General features: G+C 38.9%; 2 protein-coding genes across 3 annotated transcripts; one reads left to right on the top strand and one right to left on the bottom strand.

Annotated features, from left to right (window-relative positions):
* Positions 1–1,494: 1,494 nt before the first annotated feature.
* LOC131324086 (F-box/kelch-repeat protein At3g06240-like) lies at positions 1,495–5,513 on the top strand. Of its 2 annotated transcripts, none has more exons than XM_058355911.1 (2): positions 1,495–3,446; positions 5,478–5,513. In XM_058355911.1, exon 1 carries the CDS (start codon positions 2,272–2,274, stop codon positions 3,412–3,414), a length of 1,143 nt encoding a protein of 380 aa, XP_058211894.1. In that variant the 5' UTR covers positions 1,495–2,271; the 3' UTR covers positions 3,415–3,446; positions 5,478–5,513. The 2 variants fall into 2 exon arrangements, with proteins under 2 accessions (XP_058211894.1, XP_058211893.1); XM_058355910.1 differs by lacking the exon at positions 5,478–5,513 and adding an exon at positions 3,832–4,089.
* Positions 5,514–15,183: 9,670 nt separating this feature from the next.
* Positions 15,184–21,401, bottom strand: LOC131324085 (inorganic phosphate transporter 1-1-like). Its single transcript, XM_058355909.1, has 2 exons — positions 21,255–21,401; positions 15,184–17,238 (listed from the first exon to the last, which is right to left on the bottom strand). Exon 2 carries the CDS (start codon positions 17,173–17,175, stop codon positions 15,550–15,552), a length of 1,626 nt encoding a protein of 541 aa, XP_058211892.1. The 5' UTR covers positions 17,176–17,238; positions 21,255–21,401; the 3' UTR covers positions 15,184–15,549.
* Positions 21,402–21,887: the final 486 nt, after the last annotated feature.

Below are 21,887 nucleotides of genomic sequence, written 5' to 3'. Positions count from 1 at the left end.
AACGGAACGCAAAAAGTCATGTTCCGTTCCGGTTGAAATACCGGCCTGTTCCGGCCAATACCGGGTGTACCGGACAATACCGGCCTGTTCCGGACATATTCCGGTGTTCCGGCCGGTACAAAATTACCCTCTCTCTCTTTTTTTTTTTTACATTTTATTTATGTTTATACTTAAAATATGGTAGATATATATTAAATATATATATAAAATATTAATTGCGGTAAATCCGGAACGGTACCGGGACACAGCCCGGTACCGGTACGTACCATTCCAGTAGTGAAAACGGTACGCTGGCCGGTACGGTATTGACAACTTTGCTCCAAACATCAACTACTGACATACTAGCCCACTAAAAGGCCAGTTAGATGATGAGCTATTGTCTACTTTTTTTAAAAAAGAAAAAAATTATTGAAATTCAACCAAACACAAAAAAAATAGAAGTTTAAAGTTTATTTTTTAAAAAAATATTTTACACGAAAAACATTTTATATTGTAAAATATTTTACATTAAAATAAACGGAGCCTAAATCTATTATTTCTAAGATTGAAAGTTATAAACAATTATTTATTTTTTAAAAACCAAAAACGGAAAGAGGCCTTAGAAAGAATCGTGGCACTAAAAAATGTTCCTCTTGGCATTAACGCCAACCTTTTTTATCCTTTATTTCCATCTTTTTACAATAAATAAAGAACAAGTAGGAAAGTAGACTTTCTGATTAACAAAACGATTGTGGGATGCCGACAATGGGTACTGACCATGAGAACTGACGCGTACGCGGGGCCCACTCCGGGCCTCGTGCACATGATCCAAGCTGTTCAATAATTTTAAAATAAAAAATTAAGTGAGCATTTGAAAAATCAGCTCAATACTCCCGGAGTATATGAATAGTATACTTTCTCTTCTCACATAATATATGAGTCATATATGTGTCCCAGGAGTGATCTTCATATGTTATGTGAGAAAAAAAAACATATTATTCATATACTTCGAGAGTATTGAATAATTTTCAATCCAAGAGAACCAAGACAAAATTGGAAAGAGAAATGCTAGGTGCAAAAAAAAATGGGTAAAGAAAATACCCTTAAAGTGTACATGAACGCCTCAGATGCACTGCACGCTTAGATTCACTGTGCAGTGCATCTGAGCCGTTCATGTATACTTTAAGGGTATTTTCTTTGCCCATTTTCTTTGTCCATAACTAGTGTTAAATAATGTCAAATACCTATTTTACCCTTCGTCCTTTATCCTCAACTTCTCCAATCGAGAAATTTTTTAGTGCCTGGGCACGGCCATGTGGTGCCGAGCAAGCATCTCGGCCGTCTAAACGTGTTTTGGACGGTCCAGATTTGTTTGTGCTTCAGGGGTGTTTTCATAATCTTATACTAAAAATTACCCAAACAAATCTGAATCGTCCAAAAGATGTTCGGACCGCCTAGATCGTGCTCGGCACCACGTGGCCATGCACACCCGGCATTGAAAAACGTCTCCAATCCTCACCCCTTTACGCCCCATTTCTCAGCTGCGGCCTCGCTCACATGGCCGTCAGGCCCGTCACTCCTCTCGACCTCGTCAAGTGCAAACCCACCGTCTCATCCATCTCTCTGTGTGTGAGTTTCACACACACGCACAAACTCAGTTACTGTCCTCTGCCGATGTGATGTCCATCGACTTCGATTCCGTCGTCCTCCGGCTCTGTTGGTGGTGTGTGGGAAGGGGGGTTTTTGGGTAAAAGAGAGGAGAAAGAGTTCGGTGTTCAGCGTCCGATGATCGGGATGCCACCACTCTGATCGTCCCTTGAAGATGCAGATTTGTTTCGATTCAGGTAACAGAGACGAGAAAAATGGGTTTCGATTTTGGTAACCATAGTCGATTTGTCACGATTTGGTCATGATATTGTTTTCCATTTGATCGTGATTTTGGGCTCTCGCTCTGATCGTGATATTGTTTCGATGTGTACTCATTAGGTTTTGAAGAATCAATTGGTGAAGCCACTCCGAATGGTTTGGAAATTTAATCTGGTTAGTTTTCTAGAGTGTTTAGTGCAGTAGCTGGAGATGGAGATGGAGTGAGTTTGATGGTGGTGTAGCGAGAGAGAACCAGAGGAGCCGGTGACTTCGTTCGTCGTCGTCCTCGACGTTGCGCGCTACAGAGTTAAAAAAGGAGGCTGGGAAGGAAAGGACTTTATTACCCTTTGTTGTGGATTTTCCGTCCATGTCTTGGATGGAAGGCAAAGTAAACAAAAATTAGAGAGTTTAAGGGGCAAGTAATTGATGGAGAAGGAAGCAATCCCAGCAGAACTGATAGTGGGGGAGATCTTGTGGAGGCTCCCAGTGAAGCCTCTTGCACGTTTCAGGTCAGTCTGCAAGACCTGGAATTCTATAATATCTTCCGATCCCAAGTTCGCTATTCTTCAGCTCAAGAATTCATCAACTGTTAGAACTTGTGTAGATCGCCAAAGAGTCATGCTTTGGCATCGTTTGGATTGCTCCTCTGCTTTCTTCCTAGAAAAGAAAAACAGTATATTTTCTATCGAAAAGATCGATACCAGCCCCATCAAAGTTAACAAGGCTTCTTCTTCTTCTTATTCAATTGTGGCCTCGTGTGATGGCTTGGTCTGCGTACGTCAACAAATAAAAAATGAAGTTGCCTTAGTCAGCAATTCGATTATGTTCTGGAACCCATTAACAAGAGAGACCAAGAGAGTCTCTGATCCGCCCACCTTTCCCCCTTCAACCAACTGGTTCAACTATGGTCTCGGTTACGATTCTTCTACTGATGACTACAAGTTAGTTCAGATCAACATTGGCTTTGAGAACAATGAGACTGGGTTGTTTCAACAAAACAAAGTCGGCGTCTTTTCCTTGAGAACCAACTCTTGGAGGCAGATTCAAGACTTCCCTGCTACTAAAATTTGTTCCCTTCAACCTGGGGTATTCATCAATGGAGCTCTCCATTGGACCTGTTTTTATAAGGATTCGCCCGACTACCATTTCAAGGTTGTTTCTTTCTGTCTAGAAATGGAGAAATATACACTGCTGGACATAACTGCCATTGATTTTCCGTTGCGCAACTTTGTTGTTGGGATTCAGGTTCTGGGCGATAATTTAGCTGTATATTATCCTTCCAATGAGAACAGGTCTTATCATTTATTGTTTAACAATCTCTATGACAATAGTGAGTCTTGGACAGAACATACAGTCACCCTTCCCTATGGTGATTTGTTCTTTCCGGTGTACCTGTTGGAGAATGGTGAAGTCTTGTTCCAAGTGAGAAAAGGTCAATTCGGGGTTTACTGTTTGAGGTATGGTACATTTGAGCGTTTACACATCCGTGGCCTGCCCAAAACTTTCCAAGCACTGACCTTTTCCGAGTCCCTTATTTCGCCGAATACATATAAGGGGACAAAGATTTGATATCAAGAGTATGGGAACGGAGAAGAAGGAAGGTACGAGAAAGGATAAAATTCGACAGTCTTCGTTTCATTATGCTATTTTCCTGCCTTAATTTACTTTATGTGTTGTTTTATTCTCTGGAATTTCTCGTCTTACTTTATCCTAGTGCCTAGTTGTTTATCTAGATTGTGTAATCCCGTTATGCGCCTTAACTTTTTGTCAGTTTACAGGGGAATTAGCCTCCTCTTGACTGTTCACTATTGTCTTTGTACTACTGAAGTTTTGAACAAATTTTAACTTATATTTGCACTTGCATTTTGGCTTTTTTTTCTTTTGCTGGTATTTGATGGAGATTCACTATACGTGGACTTGTTACATTGATGATCGATAAAACTAACAACTTTTTACATTGTGGCATGTCTTCTCTCTTAAACCTAGTTCGGCTCATGGCAAAAAGCTATGTTACATGGACTCGGGTGCAAATATCGGATACGGGTGCAAGTTGAAGTGTCGGACCTTCCTAAATTTAAATCTTAGGATACTAGGATATGTGTCTCCAAATTGGGTATGGGTACGGGAACACGTCTTGAACACTTGTTTGTTGTATATTCTGTAATTTTTTAAGATTATGTTATGTTCATTATATTTAGGAATCTATTTAAACAAGAAATGGTTAAGAAAAATTTGTTTTTGCTATTTCCTGTCCATGTGAATTGTGAAATACTCGAAATATCGCTTTCTAGATTTTTCTGTAAATATGATAACTATTAGAGGATCTGAGTGTCCAAAATGGATACTGGTGTCGGACACATCCATGCGGGTACTTGAGCCAAAATGAAGGATCCTTGAAGCATAGGTGAAAAGGTGACGGTGTTTGATTCATGACCGAAATGGCATGATCCTGCTCAATGCTTGGGATGGATTTTCTATTGATAAACTGGGCATGAATTTTCATAAATCAGTCAGTAGTTGCAGTATGTTGTGATCAAGATTTGGCTTTCCAATCCCCATCCCTGTCATTTAGAGTCAATAACCTTCCTCGACGTTAACTCAGCGGACACGAAATGGTTTCAGTGAACACTAACTCCGCCACTTTCTATAGCTCTGAGGTCCTTCTTGATTCCCTACCATCCACGAGCTTTCAATCTTGATCTACATCGATCTTCAATGGCTTTCACGAAATCTGCCAATTGAAAGGGACGTGAAGAAAACGTGCATCTTTCAATGTAAGGGTAGGAAACTCTGAATTCATTGTCAAATATGCACCTAGATTGCTACAAAGAGCAAAAGAGGGCTAGATACGCTGAATGAAGCACGAAAGAAGGGGAATGTCATTGCACTCAAGTGGAAGACTTAGGGTTGTTCTCCAAGTGAATGTACAACGGATTAGGGAAACTTCTGAGGAATGCCTAAGCACCTGCTTACAAGTGGGACGCTCCTAGGCGCTCTTTAATGCGCCTACATTGTGGTCTCCAATTTGGGAAAAATTCCGTGAAGAATGGAACATCTCGAGCGCTTTGCACATGCTTGCTGCTGAATGTGCACACTTTAGTCTTAGAGACTAACACCCAGAATCCATGCACACAAGGAAAGGACTCCAATACAGACATTGGACTGAAGACCAACCACCTACCTAATAGTTCTCTGTTCCATCGCTCTAGCCTCCAAGCCATATACCTCAACTGACCCTAAGGCCTAAGGCCATGGGCGGTTCTAGCTTGTTGGCAATGGGTTCACTTGAATCTACCCAGGTGAAATAATTATTTAACACGAATTTTACTTGTACTAGGCGACAATGGATTAGCCCTCTGGACAGTACCAATTAATAATATAAACTCTGATTATATCTAGCCTAAGAGGTTGAAAGCAGGCCAACTGGCCAAGTTTAGTTTCACTCTCTAGAATTGGTCCATTGTTGTCCTTCCAATGCATATGCGATTGAAAGTTTTCATGTATTTGTATGTGTTTCTTTGTGGGAGGAGTGATATCGATTTCTTAACGGTTTCCTTCGCTTGTGGTTTGAAAAGTTTATTTTATACGTACGGGTGTATTAAAACAGCTAGTAGATAGTGATAGCTTTATAGGAGGGTTCACCTTGGTTGTTGCGGGTGACCGTATGAGCTTTGCATTCTTCTCCTTTTTTTTTTGTTTCCCCTTTTTGATTTTTCTTGGTTGTATTTGTATTCAGCCCTCTCGGCGCTCTCTGTATTACAATATATGCTGGTCACCGAGTTTATATCAGTTCGTTTCAGTTATTTACCACTCGAGGAAATTTTGTTAAAATTCCCCTGCCTGAGCGGGTGTACCTAGGGAATGCTCTCAACCTAAGATACTGTGATGGCATCAGAGGTGTCAAGGACACTGTAGGTTGCGATCTTTTTATTAATGCCACTTTATAAGGTCTTAGCTAGGGGTGTCAAACGGGTCGGGCCGACACGGCACGACACGGGCACGACACGGTTAAATGTGGGGCACGGCACGGGCACAGGCATGGTCGTGCCCTGGCACGGCACGACACGGCACGGTTTTAGTGGGCACGCGGACTGGCACGGGGCACGGAAGTGGGCAGGCACGGCACGGGCACGGCACGGAAGTTGGCCTGGCACGGCACGGCACGACATGGTAGTTGAATGGGCACGGCACGGCAAGACACGGTTCTAGCCGGGCACGGGCCCGACACGGTAGTTGAATGGGCACGGCACGACATGGTTTTGGCTGGGCACGACACAACACGGTTCTAGCCGGGCACAACACAAGGCACGGGAAAAAAGTTATTAATTTGACTTGCGACTCATGAATATAATGTGATTAAATGACAATAATTTTAATTACAAAACAAGGCATTTTAGTTTCATAATTTATAAAAAAATAAACTTTTAAATTGGAACAACTAAAAATAAATAAGGAAAAAACTAATTTTAAAGGAAAAAAACCTCCATGTGATTCAAACCCAAGTCCTATGGAACTTGGGTTTGAAGCACGGCCCGTTTGATACCTCTAAATGGGCACGACACGATTAAAAACGGCAATCAAGTAAAACGGGCACGTCACGAAGCACGACACGATTAAAAGATGGGCCTACATGGCACGACACGATTTAAGTAAATAGGCCCAGCCGGCACGATTGAAAATGACACTACAAGATTAAAAAACCGGCCAACACGGCACGACACGATTTAAGTAAATGGGCCCAGCCCGACATGACATGATTGAAAAACGGCACGACAAGACACGATTAAAAAATGGGTTGGCACAGCACGACACGATTTAAGTAAATGGGCCCGGCCCGGCACGACACGATTGAAAAACAGCACGGCACGACACGACACGATTTAAGTAAATGGGCACGGCACGGCACGGCACGACACGATTGAAAATAGCACGGCACGGCACGACACGATTTAAGTAAACAGGCACGGCACGGCACGACACGAAGCACGGTTGGCATGGAAGTTGAATGGCACGGCACGACACGACACGCACGTTTGACACCTCTAGTCTTAGCCAACCAACCTGAGTTGAACTAGCCATAATGCTCAGCACTGCAGGCAACGATTATTTAGGAGATTCGGCTTGGCGAAGTTCCGGGAGGTGGTGAATTTTAAGATAATGGATGGTCGAGCGTCGAGAGCACAATACGTCTCTATAATGTAGATGAGGCGTGGTGGACGTAGCACGGTGTAGACTAGCTAGTTAAGCCATGGAGGGCCGAGCCGAGCAGGGCTTAATTTTCCTGTAGCTTGGCTTGCTCTCGGATCCTCTGAATGTGGGTGGAGTACCTGATTAGGCTACGTCCATGACCCCCACAACTCATCTGTGGTGCATGCAATTATCTGAGTTCATTCTTTTTTTGTTAGTTTTCCTTTTTCAGAGGATATGTTATACAGAGAATACTACTGGTGGTCTTGAAATTAATCTAAATAGCTATGTTTATGGATTGTTTGTTTCTCGAATTGTACTTTTGAATAAATAGTAATGGCGGTAATTTTTGCAATAATACTTTGGTGACCAACTTTGAGTACTATGTTTTGTATCACCAATGGGCAGAATATGCTTCATTTGTCATATGGTACCCCATAATTGGTACTCAAAGATGGTCATTATTATATTGCGCTAATTTTTGATCGTTTTCGTTATAGTGCAACACTTTTCCTTTTTCTGTCTTTATTAACTAATTTGCTGTTAAGATGTAGATTCCCTGTAATGTTGCCATCGATTAAGATGAATTCGATAATTCGCTCATTTGAAAAACACATAGGGAGAAATAGAAGAGAATACACATTATAAGAATTAGAGGCTGGAACACACGTGATGCGCGTGCAAGTCGAATTATGGCTCCCCACTTATGGTTTGTTTGATACTTGAATAACGAGCGATTGAGGATGATGAGAATCGAATCCTTATGGATTCTTTTGAGGATTTGAGTGCTAATTAATCTATGATTTAACAACCAACCAGTCAATCAGAATGTAGGCCATCACCGCATTGAATTTTACCATCACATATAGCATATCTCGATCTATCTTGTACAATCTGGTGTTATTCTCAAAACAAATTGGTAATGAGTGAAGAGGTTCCAAATATTATTAAGTGATAATCTATTTCACTTCCAAGCAATGTGGGGCTCTATTTCCTTAACGTCCCTCTCACGTGCATCCGCGTTTGAGGTCTGTCACATGTGATCACTTTTTCTCAAATGTGGCAGCACGTGAGGGGGATGTTAAGGAAATGAATCCCACATTGCTTGGGAGTGGATTGGATGATCACTTAATAACATTTGGAACCTCTCAACTCATTGCCAATTGGTTTTGAGATGGATATAAAGTTTCTACATTGTATCAGAGCGAGGCCCGTTCCATCCCACATTTTAAAAATTAAAAATCCACATCCCACGATGACAGACCAGCAAAAAGGTTGCACGATGATAGGACCCAAAAAGTGGCAACACGTGACAGACCTCAAATGCGGCTGCACGTGAGAGGGGATGTTGAGGAAATGAATCTCACATTGCTTAGGAGTGGATTGGGTGATTACTTAATAATATTTGAGACCTCTTAATTCATTGCCAATTGATTTTGAGATTGATATAAAAGGTTCTACAATGGATTCTTTTGAGTATTTGACTACTACTCTACGATTATACAATCAAATAGAATTTTGGGTCATCGCCACATAGAATTTTACCGTCACAAAAAGTATATTTCCATTGATGCTATACAATCTGGAGTATAAACTTCCTCCAATAGGCATTGGTTCCTAGTGTAATTACATCGATCTAACAAGTATTCTGTCCAATGTCTGTCCATTTCATTTATCTTGACTCGTAGTTGGAAAGCGATGTTTTTACGTTCTTTACACTTCAAATGAGGATATTCCTTTCACCATTTCACGACCTCCCCCATGGTTCTGATAATTGCACTTACCTCCCTTACTTTAGAGCTATTGTTTAGATTTTCTCATTCCCTTAAATCCACACTAACAACGTTAGTTTTGTCATTAATTGACTGAAATGCCCATGAATATTACTAAAATAAACAATCAAGTCTTTCTTATCTTTTGTACTTTTATTGGGGTTTCAAATATTAAAAGTTACAATATATTGGTTTTATAAGATAATGTCAACATAAAATTAGACCAATTGGTGTTATGGATTCTTTTGAGTATTTGACTACTGCTCTACTATTATACAATCAAATAGAATTTTAGGTCATCGCCATAAAAATTTTTACCATCACAAAAAGTATATTTCCATTGATGCTATACAATATGGAGTATAAACTTCCTCCAATAGGCATTGGTTCCTAGTGTAATTACATCGATCTAACAAGTATTTTGTCCACTGTCTCTCCTTTTCATTTATCTTGACTCGTACTTGGAAAGCATTGTTTTTATGTTCTTTACACTTCAAATGAGGATATTCCTTTCACCATTTTACGACCTCCCCCGATGTTCTGATAATTGCACTGACCTCCCTTAACTTAGAACTATTGTTCAGATTTTCTCATTCCCTTAAATCCACACTAACAACGTTAGTTTTGTTATTAATTGACTGAAATGCCCATGAATATTACTAAAATAAACAATCAAGTCTTTCTTATCTTTTGTACTTTTATTGGAGTTTCAAATATTAAAAGTTACGATATATTGGTTATATAAGATAATGTCAACATAAAATTAGACCAATTGGTGTTATGGATTCTTTTGAGTATTTGACTACTACTCTACGATTATACAATCAAATAGAATTTTAGGTCATCGCCATACAGAATTTTACCGTCACAAAAAGTATATTTCCATTGATGCTATACAATCTGGAGTATAAACTTCCTCCAATAGGCATTGGTTCCTAGTGTAATTACATCGATCTAACAAATATTATGTCCGCTGTCTCTCCTTTTCATTTATCTTGACTCGTACTTGGAAAGCGATGTTTTTATGTTCTTTACATTTCAAATGAGGATATTCCTTTCACCATTTCATGACCTCCCCCGAGGTTCTGATAATTGCACTGACCTCCTTTACTTTAGAACTATTGTTTAGATTTTCTCATTCCCTTAAATCCACACTAACAACGTTAGTTTTGTTATTAATTGACTGAAATGCCCATGAATATTACTAAAATAAACAATCAAGTCTTTCTTATCTTTTGTACTTTTATTGGAGTTTCAAATGTTAAAAGTTACAATATATTGGTTATATAAGATAATGTCGACATAAAATTAGACCAATTATACAAATTTTTGTCGAATTTGAATAATAATGATGCATTTTACACTATCAAAGTCATTGTCTATCTTTTTTTCTTCAACATGTATTTTTTAAAATGGAGGAAATGACTCTTTATGACGATTCTAATAAAGTCAATGCAATTTACAAATTGATCATTTTTTTAAAGTTTTCTTCTACTTTTTTTTCTTCTTACAAGTGCAAAACATAATTATCACTAATGAACTAATATGGAAAATAAAAAGGAAAAATAAAAAATATTAAAGAATTTTTTATACTGAATTTATTTCTCCGAAAAACATATAAAAAAATACGTGCGCAATAGTATTTTTGCATTTTTTTTTGTTGGATTAGGCATTTACATGAGTCTTCTATTTTTCGCAACCACGTAGGAGAGGAAAAATAGACCATGATTATCACAATGTAAAATGCATAACTGATCATTATACAAGTTTGACCAAAGTGTTTATAACTCAAGTCTAATTTTCATAAATATTAAATCACAAGTCAAAGAAAAAAACTAACTTACAAACATAAAATAATTGAAAGAAACGATGCATTGACGTCATTCTTTACAAATAAGTAAAAATAAAGATATTTTATTTTGGTTTCTCGATGTGACGAGTAAAATACAAATCATCAACTTTATAGACAAAATGGGATACAAGATGAAAAAAGCATTAACTTTATAAAAATAATGATTATTAAAATATAAGATGTATTATACTTGTTAAAGTTTGACCAAATATATTTAGTTAGTTGTAATTTAACATTAAAAACACCAATTAGAAAAAATAGAACAAAATGACTTCATTTTAAAATTTATCTATATTTGAGGGCATTTTAGTCATATAGAAGAAAAAAATTAGCGGCGTTAGTGCGGATTTAACGGAATGAGAGGATCTGAACAGTAGTTTCAAAAATAATGGAGCTTAGTGTCATTTCAAAAACCTCAAGGGAGTTTCCAGCATTCAACCCGGAGTCGTTTTCCTGCATAACGGGTAACTGTCTCTGTTTAAAGCATTCAAGAGAAGGAAGGTTCAACCTTTGTACAACACGGTATGGAGATGGTAAGAAAGAAGGAGAAGAGAGAAGGGACATCGTGCGGTTCGGAATTGATGGAGAAGGAAGAAATCCCAGAAGAAATCATGTTGGAGGAGATCATGTGGAGGCTCCCAGTCAAGCCTCTTGCACGTTTCAGGTCAGTCTGCAAGACTTTTAATTCTACGATATCTTCCAATCCCAAGTTCGCCATTCTTCAGCTGAAGAATTCATCAGCTATTTCAACAACACCAACTTGTTTTGATCGCAAAAGAGTCATGCTTTGGCATGGCTTGGATTGCTCTTCTGCTTTCTTCCTAGATAAGAAAAACAGTATATTTTCGATCCAAAAGATCAACACCAGCCCTATCAAAGTTATCAAGGCTCCTTATTATTATTATTCAATTGTTGCCTCGTGTGATGGCTTGGTCTGCGTACTTCAACAAATCAAAAATGAAGTTGGCTCAGTCAGCAATTCGATCGTGTTCTGGAACCCATTAACAGGAGAGAACAAGAGAGTCTCTGATCCGCCCACCTTTCCCCGTTTAACCAAATGGTTCACCTATGGTCTCGGTTACGATTCTTCTACTGATGACTACAAGTTAGTTCAGATCAACCTTGGCTTCGAGCACAATGAAATTGGGTTGTTTCAACCAAATAAAGTTGTTGTCTTTTCCTTGAGAGCCAACTCTTGGAGGCAGATTCAAGACTTCCCTAGTTCTAATCTAATTTGTTCCTTTCGACCCGGGGTATTCAACAATGGAGCTCTCCACTGGACCTGTTTTTCTAAGGATAATTCACCCAACTACCATTACAAGGTAGTTTCTTTCTGTCTAGAAAAAGAGAAATATAAACTGCTGGACATAACTGCCATTAATTTTCGGTTGCACAACCACTATCATGTTGGAATTCAGGTTCTGGGCGATAAGTTAGCTGTATATTATCCTTCCAATGTGAACCGTTCTTATCATTTATTGTTTATCAATCTATATGACAATAGTGAGTCTTGGACAGATCATATAGTGACCATTCCCAATGATAAGTGGTTCAGTACTCCATTGTGCCTGTTCGAGAATGTTGGAGAAGTCTTGTTCCAAGTGAGTGGAGGTCAATTAGGGGTTTACCGTTTGAAGGATGGTGCATTTAGGCATTTAAACATCCTTGACCTGCCCGAAACTTTCCAAGCAATGACCTTTTCTGAGTCCCTTATTTCGCCGAATACATATAAGGGTACAAGGAATTGATATTGTAAGAGTATGGGAACAGAGAAGAAGGAAGGAACGAGAAAGGATAAAATTCGACAGTCTTTGTTTCGTCATGCTATTTTCCTCCCTTAATTTACTTTATGTGTTGCTTTATCCTCTGAAATTTCTCGTTTCACTTTATCCTAGTACCTAGTTGTTTATCTAGATTGTCTAATCCCGTTATGCGCCTTAATTTTTTTTTCCAGTTTACAGTGGAATTAGCCTCCTCTTGACTGTTCACTTTTTTCTTTCTACTACGGAAGGTTTCCTTAGCTTGTGGTTTGAAATGCTTATTTCATACATATGGGTGTATTAAATCAGCCAGTAGAAAGAGGCTAGTTGCTGGAGTGGAGCGGATCCCAGATTAGGGTTAGGAATTGAGCGAGATATAAATACTTCATGTAAACATTGTTGCAGTGATAATAAGAAAACCTACTGCTCTTGCTCCCTTAGATGTACCCGGTTTTGGGGAACCATGTAAATTCTGTGTCTTGAATCCTTATTGTTTTCATATTTGCATATCGTGTGTGTGTTTTGTCCAACATAGTGATAATATTTGATGATTTTAGTTTTAGAGGATGGTTCACCTTGGTTGTTGTGAGTGACGGTGTGAAGTACTAGCCAAGATGCTCCAGAGATAACAGCACTGCAGTCAACGATTATTTAGGAGATTCGGCTTGGCGAAGTTCCAATGGGCGCGGTGGTGAATTTTAAGATAATGGATGGTCCAACGTCGAGAGCGCAATACATCTCCATAATGTAGATGAGGCGTGGTGGACTTAGCACGCGCGTAGACTAGCTAGTTAAGCCATGGAGGGCCGAGCCGAGCAGGGCTTAATTTTTCTGTTGGTTGGCTTGCCCTCTGATCCTGTGAATGTGGATGGAGTACCTGATTAGGCTAGGTCCATGACCCCCAAAACTCATCAGTGTTGCATGCAATTATCTGAGGGGATCTTCTTACAACATCCAAAACTCTTAGAGCTTGAGGCAAACAGCAAGACCCGCCACAACACTACTATTGATATTCTTCTTTGTTGAATCATTTAACTTCGTTACCGTTGGATTCCGGGCAACGTGTTTGTGCCAATTCTGTTAATCTTGAACTGAGTTCGGCTTGATGTCTATTGTGATTTGGTTGATTAAATTTTCGTCGAGCAGATGTCTAATTTGTTTTGGTTGATTTGAAGTGGTGGTTGGTTTAGTTTTGATTCGGATTACTTTCTGACCTTAATAAGGGAAGTATGTCGTGCGTGGATTTATTTTGCATTTTCTGCGATGCATCTAATTTGATTACCAAGTACAGCAGAGCCTATATTCTACACAATCAGTTATGAAATTGATTGTGCTAAAATTTATTTGGATACTTGGATAACAAACGATCGAGGATGATGAGAATCGAATACCTATGGATTCTTTTGAGGATTCGAATACTAATCTATGATTAAACAATCAAGCATGCAGTCAATCAGATTGTAGGTCATCACCACGTTTTACCGTCACATATAGTATAATTCCAGATTGAGAAACGCTGCAGTGTGCTGCGTGTAGTGCGCTGTGAGTGCGGCATTTTAGCCGTTCAAAAGTGTTTTCAACGGTTCCATTTGTGTTGTAGAATCCGAAGTCAAGCACTCTTTTGATTATTTGACTACTAATCTATGATTAGACAATCAAATAGATGTCAATATATCATATTTTATGCCATCACCACGTTGAATTTTGCTGTCATAGAAAGTATATTTCCATTTATGCTATAGAATCTGGAGTGTAAACTTCCTCCAATAGGCATTAATGGGACAAGCATTGTGCAATGTCTCTCTCTCTCTCTCAACTTTGCCGGCGTTCAATCTCAGCCAGCAAAGCCCGATCCAAACCCTCATCCATCACCAACGCCCTCATGTCTCCAACCTCCTCACCCTCCCATCCAAATCCCCTGCCGGCGTCATCCATCACTGATGCCCTCATCTCTCGCCTCCTCACCTCCAGATTCGAGATTTCTAGATTCCGGCGAAGTTCAAGCTTTTCTGGCGACTTAGGTATTCTTCGGCCGTCCATTGTTTTGGTAAATTAGTTCTTTGCTAGCCTATCCAGGGGTGGAAAGATGCATCTAGGGATGGATATATCCATTCCCATATACATCAAAGCTATTTTCCATTTCCTTTTCCATATCCCATTGGAGACCACATTTCTGATTTTGGGCGGGAAAATGACTATGACAACTCCCCATTGGAGTTGCTCTTAGCTAGCCAACCGAGCTGAGTTGAACTAGCCACGATGCGCCAGAGATAAGAGCACTGCAGTCAACGATTATTTAGGAGATTTGGCTTGGCGAAGTTCCATTGGGCGCGGTATTTTAAGATAATGGATGGTCCAGCGTCGAGAGCGCATTACATCTCCATAATGTAGATGAGGCGTGGTGGACTTAGCACGGCGTAGACTAGCTAGTTGAGCCATGGAGGGCCGAGCAGGGCTTAATTTTCCTGTAGCTTGGCTTGCCTTCTGATCCTCCTGATGAGCAACCAATGTGGGTGGAGTACCTTTTTAGGCTAGGTCCATGACCCCCAAAACTCATCTGTGGGCCATTGGCTTAAAACCCAACCCCCAAACCGCTGATGCTGAATTTCACGTGTTATACGGAGCGCTTTATATGTGTGCTTAAATTTCGGAGGCATAAAGCGGCTGCACCCTTTGCTTCACCTCAGGATCGGCCCTAGAGGTATATATGTGACTAATTTTGTAGACATTCACTTGCTAATGGTTAATTAATACAAGAGTCACGAGGAGAGCAAGACGGAGGTACCGTAGAATAGACATGGCAGTGACATAATCTCCATACAAAATCACAAAAAAGCTTTCAAACTCCCTTGAATTAGGAGCTTTGAAATTACAACCAGAAAAAAAAGACTCAAGGAACATATACCATAGCAGGTAGAAAACACAATTTCTCTCATAAAGTTACAACATGAAACAATCAAATAGTAAATTCTGTAATTGCTTTCGAACTAGAGATATATAGTGGTGGAATCGAGAAATATCTACATTACTGAAACACACAGAAAAACCTGTTTTCTTCACTTGCAAACAGAAAAACCAAATTTTCTTCACTTGCAAATAGCTTGGTGTAAAGTCCCACATTACCTCACCCGAATTAAACAGGCACGGTCCGGTTATAAGCGCCCTGTTTGTCCGGCGTGGACTCGTAAGCTGCATCAATTGTGTCATCCTCATTCTCACCTGACATTTCCTCGAGCGATTTCCCATTGGGCTCCGGGACGAGGAAAGTAAACACCATTCCGAAGAGAGACACAAAACCAAGTATAATGAGTGAGTACTTTACACCGATACCCTTGGGGTACCCTGCATCGTCCTCTAAGACATGATCGGACTCGGACGCATACAAAAACCCAAACGCCCCAACAATGGCACCCGCCTTTCCTGCTGCAGCCGATATTCCGTGGCAAGTGGACCTAAGTCGGGCCGGAAAGATCTCCGCCGGCACTACAAATGTTGTGGCATTTGGCCCGAAATTGGAAAAGAAAAACGTGAGGGAGTACATTATGATGAATGGAACCTTATGCAATGTCCAGTGATGGAAAGGTATCCCGAGTGCAAACATGAACACGGTCATGAAGAAGAAACCCTGCAATTGAATGGTAAATCTCCCGATTCTATCGATTAGAAACACTGTAAACCAGTACCCCGGCACGGTACCGCATAGGGCAATAAGGGTTTGGGCTCTTGAGACTTTATAAACCTCTTGAATCGCACTCATCTTCCCAGCGGAAGGGAGCCAGTTAATTGCTGTGAATATGTTTTTCTGGAATAGATTTTGGCTGTAGAAGGCGATATCGAGTAAGAACCAACAGGTCGTGGTGCCAAGTAAGTGAAGCCCGTGGCGATGAAGAAATTCTTTCGAAAACAATCCAAATTGATTGGAGGGTTCTTCGGTGAGTTTCTCTAGCTTGGCCTCTTCGGGGTCTATTTCCACATTTAACACCTTAGCCATGTCGTCGGCTGCTTGTTTGGCATTTTTCGCAATAAGAGCAGTGTAACGGGCAGTCTCGGGCATCTGCATACGCCAGTAGTAAGTCATTGCAGCTGGAACGGCCCCAAACATTAGTATAATGCGCCAAACGTAGTCGGCCCGGGGTGGCAGGGATAATTCGGGATTGGCATTATACGAATAAACTGTGATCCCATGTTCGAATGCGGCCGAGACTATGAGACCGACAATTCCACCGGTTAATATTCCGAACCCTTGCATTGCGAATACGGCAGCTATAAACGATCCTCGAGTCTTCTTGTTTGCGTATTCGGACATGATGGTGGCAGACAGCGGGTAATCACCTCCAATGCCAAACCCAAGCCAAAATCGGAAGAAACAGAGAGTGGCCATCGTACCCCTTGCATGATGACCGAAAGAAAGACCAGAGGCGAGAGAGCAGAAAATCATGAGAGCCAGTGTTATACCGTAAACCTTTTTGCGACCCATTTTGTCACCGAGCCAACCGAAGAAGAGTTGGCCGAATAAGGTGCCAACTAGGGCAACACCGGTAACCGCGGCTGAAATTTTGACTGGTAACACACCGGGCTTGGGGGCATTGGGCTCGGTGTAGTAGATTCGGCCGAGTAACTTTGTGACGACGGAAATGCTGAAGAGATCATAGGCATCAGTGAAGAAGCCCATGCCTGCAATTACGATTGCAGTGAAATGGTACAATTGGGTTTTTGCCACATCAAGTGCATTTAGCACTTCCAATTGTTCTCTCGGCATGGCTAGATTTTGCTGCTAATATCAAGGCTTCGTCCAACAGTTTCTTGAATTATGATCCGCGCGCTGAGAAGCAAAAGGGTGATTAGAACATACTCCTATAATCAACTCAACTGCTTAAATCACAAGACGTGTCCTCGCTTAGCAATTAATTGATTTATCACAAAGTTCAAATTGGATTCTACATACACTAGTACATCCATCCACTACACCATCTACTACATTTGTTGTAGGACCCATTTTGGATCCTACAAAAATACAGAAAAATATTCATATATTTTAAAATAATATTTTATGGGGCCTTGTAAAAAATCAACTCTAACGGATATCGGTAAGTATTATTTTTGGATTTGTAGGGGCAAAACTACGAATCCAGAAATAATTTTTACCGATATTTGTTAGAGCTGATTTTTTACAGGGTCCCAAAAATATTTTATTAAAATTTATGGACATTTTTCTGTATTTTTGTGGGACCCGGAGTGGGCCCAATAAAAAATATAGTGGATGATGTAGCGGATGGATATAATGTACTTAGACTTCTTGTTGTTACATTGGGCATGTTTGCAATAACTATAAATTCATATAACATAAGATTTTACTGCAGAATCTAAATTTTAAAAGAGTCAAATAAATATGTTTATCACGTACAACTGTGAAATTATACCTAAGCTACAATAAAATTAAGCTGGTACTATTAATTTTAGAAATTGAAAATTAGCATTTATTGAACTTCAAATTGAAAATCTAATTCATAAAGCTCCAAAAGCTACCCAACCCCAACTCCAAAATCTAATTTTTGCCTTTCAAAATCTGTAGAATTTAAAAATATGTTATCTAGAAATTTTAGTGAACAGTACAAACTAATTCTGAAAAGCTAAAATTTGGAAATCTGCAAAATAATTGTTTGACGAAACAATTACGTTAACCAATGTACCAGCAATCTTATGAAGCCTATGGTAAATCCTATAATTGGAAATCCATCATCAGTTTTTCTTTTTTGGTTTTTTGTGATAGATGAAATCATTTCATCATATGTGAATTACATATATGAATCCGGAATACTATATCAATTATGAGAGTCCACGAGATAACAAAGCCTAACAACTCAATGAATACAAGAAATAAGTTCATTATAGAGTAAAAACAAAGGAAAAACCCCTCTAAAAGAAAAACACCCAAGCGCAAGTAGAGAGATTCGAACTATTAACTTAATTTAGCCCGTTTAGCCCATTTAGCCCCTTTATTTCGTTGGGAAACTCTGCTTATTAATTGTCAATTCATCTTGAACTCAAGGTACTTGGAATTGGATCAACTACAATATTGAAAATCCAGAACAGAGCCAGAAGAAAACTTCAAGTTTGGCTGAGTGAAATAGAAGGCTTAGTCTGAAGTCCGAAGCACATAGGTTCAATTTTTACTCTCAACAATAACCCATGGGGCCATTGGAGATCATCCGCTCAGTTATCAACTTCAATATATCAGAATTAGTTGAGATTAGTTGAGATGTATGTGAAAATTGAGATGATGTGAATTTGCGGTTAGTTAAACAACGAAAGGAAGGGAAGCAAAGAAAGAGAATCAAATTAAGCTCGCAGCTATTTGATGTCCAACATGTAGGAGAATACTAATATAGTAGAGAACTCAAGGAAGTCAATGAGCATTTCATTATTTTTGGTTGTTCTATTCCATACCCAAACTTCTCAAAACACTCTTTCTCTTCTCAAAACATTTGTCTCCACATGAGATTGGTAACATGTGAGGAAGGTCCAAAAAGTGGTCATGACACATATGAGGAAGGTTCTAATTGGGGATAATCTTTCAAGTTCAGAAGTTGTCCCCTCTCTCTCTCTCTCTCTCTCTCTCTCTCTCTCTCTCTCTCTCTCTCTCTCTCTCTCTCTCTCATTGGTAGTTCATTTACCTAAAAAAACAGATTCTCTAATTATCTCCCTATATAACCACTCATTCAAATAGCAAAGCCTTTTCACCCAAGAGAGATCCCCCACAACCATACCAAAACAGAGAAAGTGTACAAAAAAAAAAAAAAAAATTAGTTCACTAGATCCAACCCTGCCCTCGGATTCTCACTCTAAAACGCTACTTATAACTAATTTAATTTGGTAAATTTCTTTTCTAAATATTGATTTAGGTATCTGGATGCTTCTGTTAGGGCCTCAGGGTTTGCTTGTTGTGGTTGAGCATTTTCCGACTTTTTGGGTCACATTCAATTTTTTGTTGGATGTTCTTTCGTTGTTTAATTTTGGACATTTCACTCTTCTTCATGTATCAATGTCATGATGTGGAATTAATGTACTGATTACCTCCCCCATAACCTCCCCCATAAAACCATAAAAAAAAAAATAAAAAGAAGAAAAAAACACCCTCCCCCATATAAACCATATACATAGTCTATGGAGAAAAGTAGAAAACCTACATTCTAACCTAGGCATAAAGTGGTAATTAAAAACCTGTGAAATGTAATTAAAGGAAGAACAAAACGCGTATAATCAAAGCTCTTTAGTTATATACATTGTCTAATTCCTCACAAATGACTTTATTTTTCCTATATATTTTCTGAAATGTCATCATATGTGCCAAAACCTACATAATAAGAAACGAATTGTTCGTTTAAAAGAAGGAAAAATGAAAAAATAAAATGATTTGTTGAACTCATTCTAACTCGATTGGCTTGTTATTTCGACACTGTGATCATGCGGTAGGCTCAACAGATGTACGTACTCAAAACTGAATATTTATCTTTTGAAAATAATTCGACTAAAAATAGATTATTTCTCATTGTGAAACCAAATCACCAGAAAAAATAGCTGAGCAATAGCTGTCGGTATTTTTCCTGGTGATTTTTTTTGGCTGATTAAAAAAAATCACCAGGAAAAATACCGGCACAAATTTCTAGATGTCATATTCTATAATTAGCTGTCCAGATAGCTTCCCAAAACACTCCTGATTAAAAAAAATCACCAGGAAAAATACCAACACAAATTTCTAGATGTCATATTCTATAATTAGCTGTCCAGGTAGCTTCCCAAAACACTCCTAAAATATTACTATGTTATCTACTTATTGTATTATTTTTTCTGTAAAATATGTCCTCGCAATCCCATCTAAAAAGGGAAAAGCAATCTTCTTCTTTATTTTTATTTTTTTGGTATTTGACCATGCAGCTTCTCGAACCCAACACCCTCTATTTCTTCATTTGCACTAATAAAAAGGTAAGTACATACATAATTTAACAATTCAAATAAGTTTCAATCACAAATCTCTATATTTCATGGCCATTTCAAATACTTGTTTGCTTTTACTTCATTTGCTACTCGCTCTCATTCCACATCTGATATGGCTTTCGATTCTATATTCAAAAAGCAAATTTTGAGGTCCTGTACTTGTTCCTCATACCCTAGATTCAGAGCAAATTCCATGGTTGATCTTCTCCAATGGAGGAAAAATATAAGGTGCATTAAAACCATAATTTTCTCCGAAATACAGTATATAGACGAACGAATTAACCGAGATATGAACATTGCGTTGGAGATGCGCCCGTATTAGTACTAGTATAACATAATTAACCTTCTATTTTCAGCAAAAAGCTACACAACCAAAAAAGTTGCAAAGGTATATATTCTAAAGAATTGTGCTATTCACACAGAGAAAACCCACACAGATCATGCACAGATTTTTTGTGGGGCCCATTATGGATTCCACACAAACAATCTAAGTCATTTATTAAATGTAAAACATTTTTTCAAGGGTTTTTGCAAAAAATCAGATCAATCCAATATCTATAGAAACTCGATCTAATCATCTAACTTTTCATTTGGATTTTAGGATAATGAAAAAATAGATGATTGGATCGAGCATCTATAGGTATCAGATTGAGCTGATTTTTTGCGGAGGCCCTTGAAAAAATATTTTACATTTAACAAACAGCTCGGATAATTTTTGTGGGATCCTTAGTGGGCCTCATAAAAAATATGTGTGTGTCTGTGTCGTTAGATATTATACTATTCTAAAACAGTACTGAATGAAAACAAAATGGAGCTTTTTGAGAGAGAGAGAGAGAGAGATACCTGGATATTCTTCAGCAGCTTGACGTAAGAGAGGGAGAGGGTTTGCAAGAGATCATGTACCCTATAGGTGCGATACTAACTAGGCTGAGGAGACAAGTGTAATTGGTGGCCTGCTATATAAAGACAGTTGATTGCTTGAATCATTTTAAAAAAATGCAAATGTCTCCTGGATCTACGCCGGCATATTGTAGCATATACCCCTTTGGGTCAACTCTTCGATGTTATATGCCTTGCTTCTTAACCGCGTTGACGTTTCAAGAACTAGCTACACAAGTTCCCTACGAATTCTCTTTGATTATATATGTATTCAGATAGTAGTATTTTGATTTCAAAAAAGATAGTAGTATTTTACTAATTAATTGTCTCTCTAATTGTGTATGGGTCTTTTCTTGTGTGGGTTGGCAACCCATAACAAAAAAGAGATAAGGTTTAAGTCATCATCTAAGAGCGTTCACGCTACACTCAACGAAATTTCTTCGTACGTAAGAAGTAAGAAGTCACTTTTCTACTTCTGCTAGTCGGTTTTTTTAAACTTACGCGGCATTTGACTCTCGACTTTAACTCTATTATATGAAAATATTCTCTCTTTAGTCCTAATCTTTCCTTATCCCTTATTTTTCCCTTTATAATGTT

This window comes from Rhododendron vialii, chromosome 4a, assembly GCF_030253575.1.
Source record: "Rhododendron vialii isolate Sample 1 chromosome 4a, ASM3025357v1".
Classification (NCBI taxonomy): domain Eukaryota; kingdom Viridiplantae; phylum Streptophyta; class Magnoliopsida; order Ericales; family Ericaceae; genus Rhododendron; species Rhododendron vialii.
Note: the sequence above shows the minus strand (reverse complement) of the source record. Positions and strands in the feature narration are given on the sequence as shown.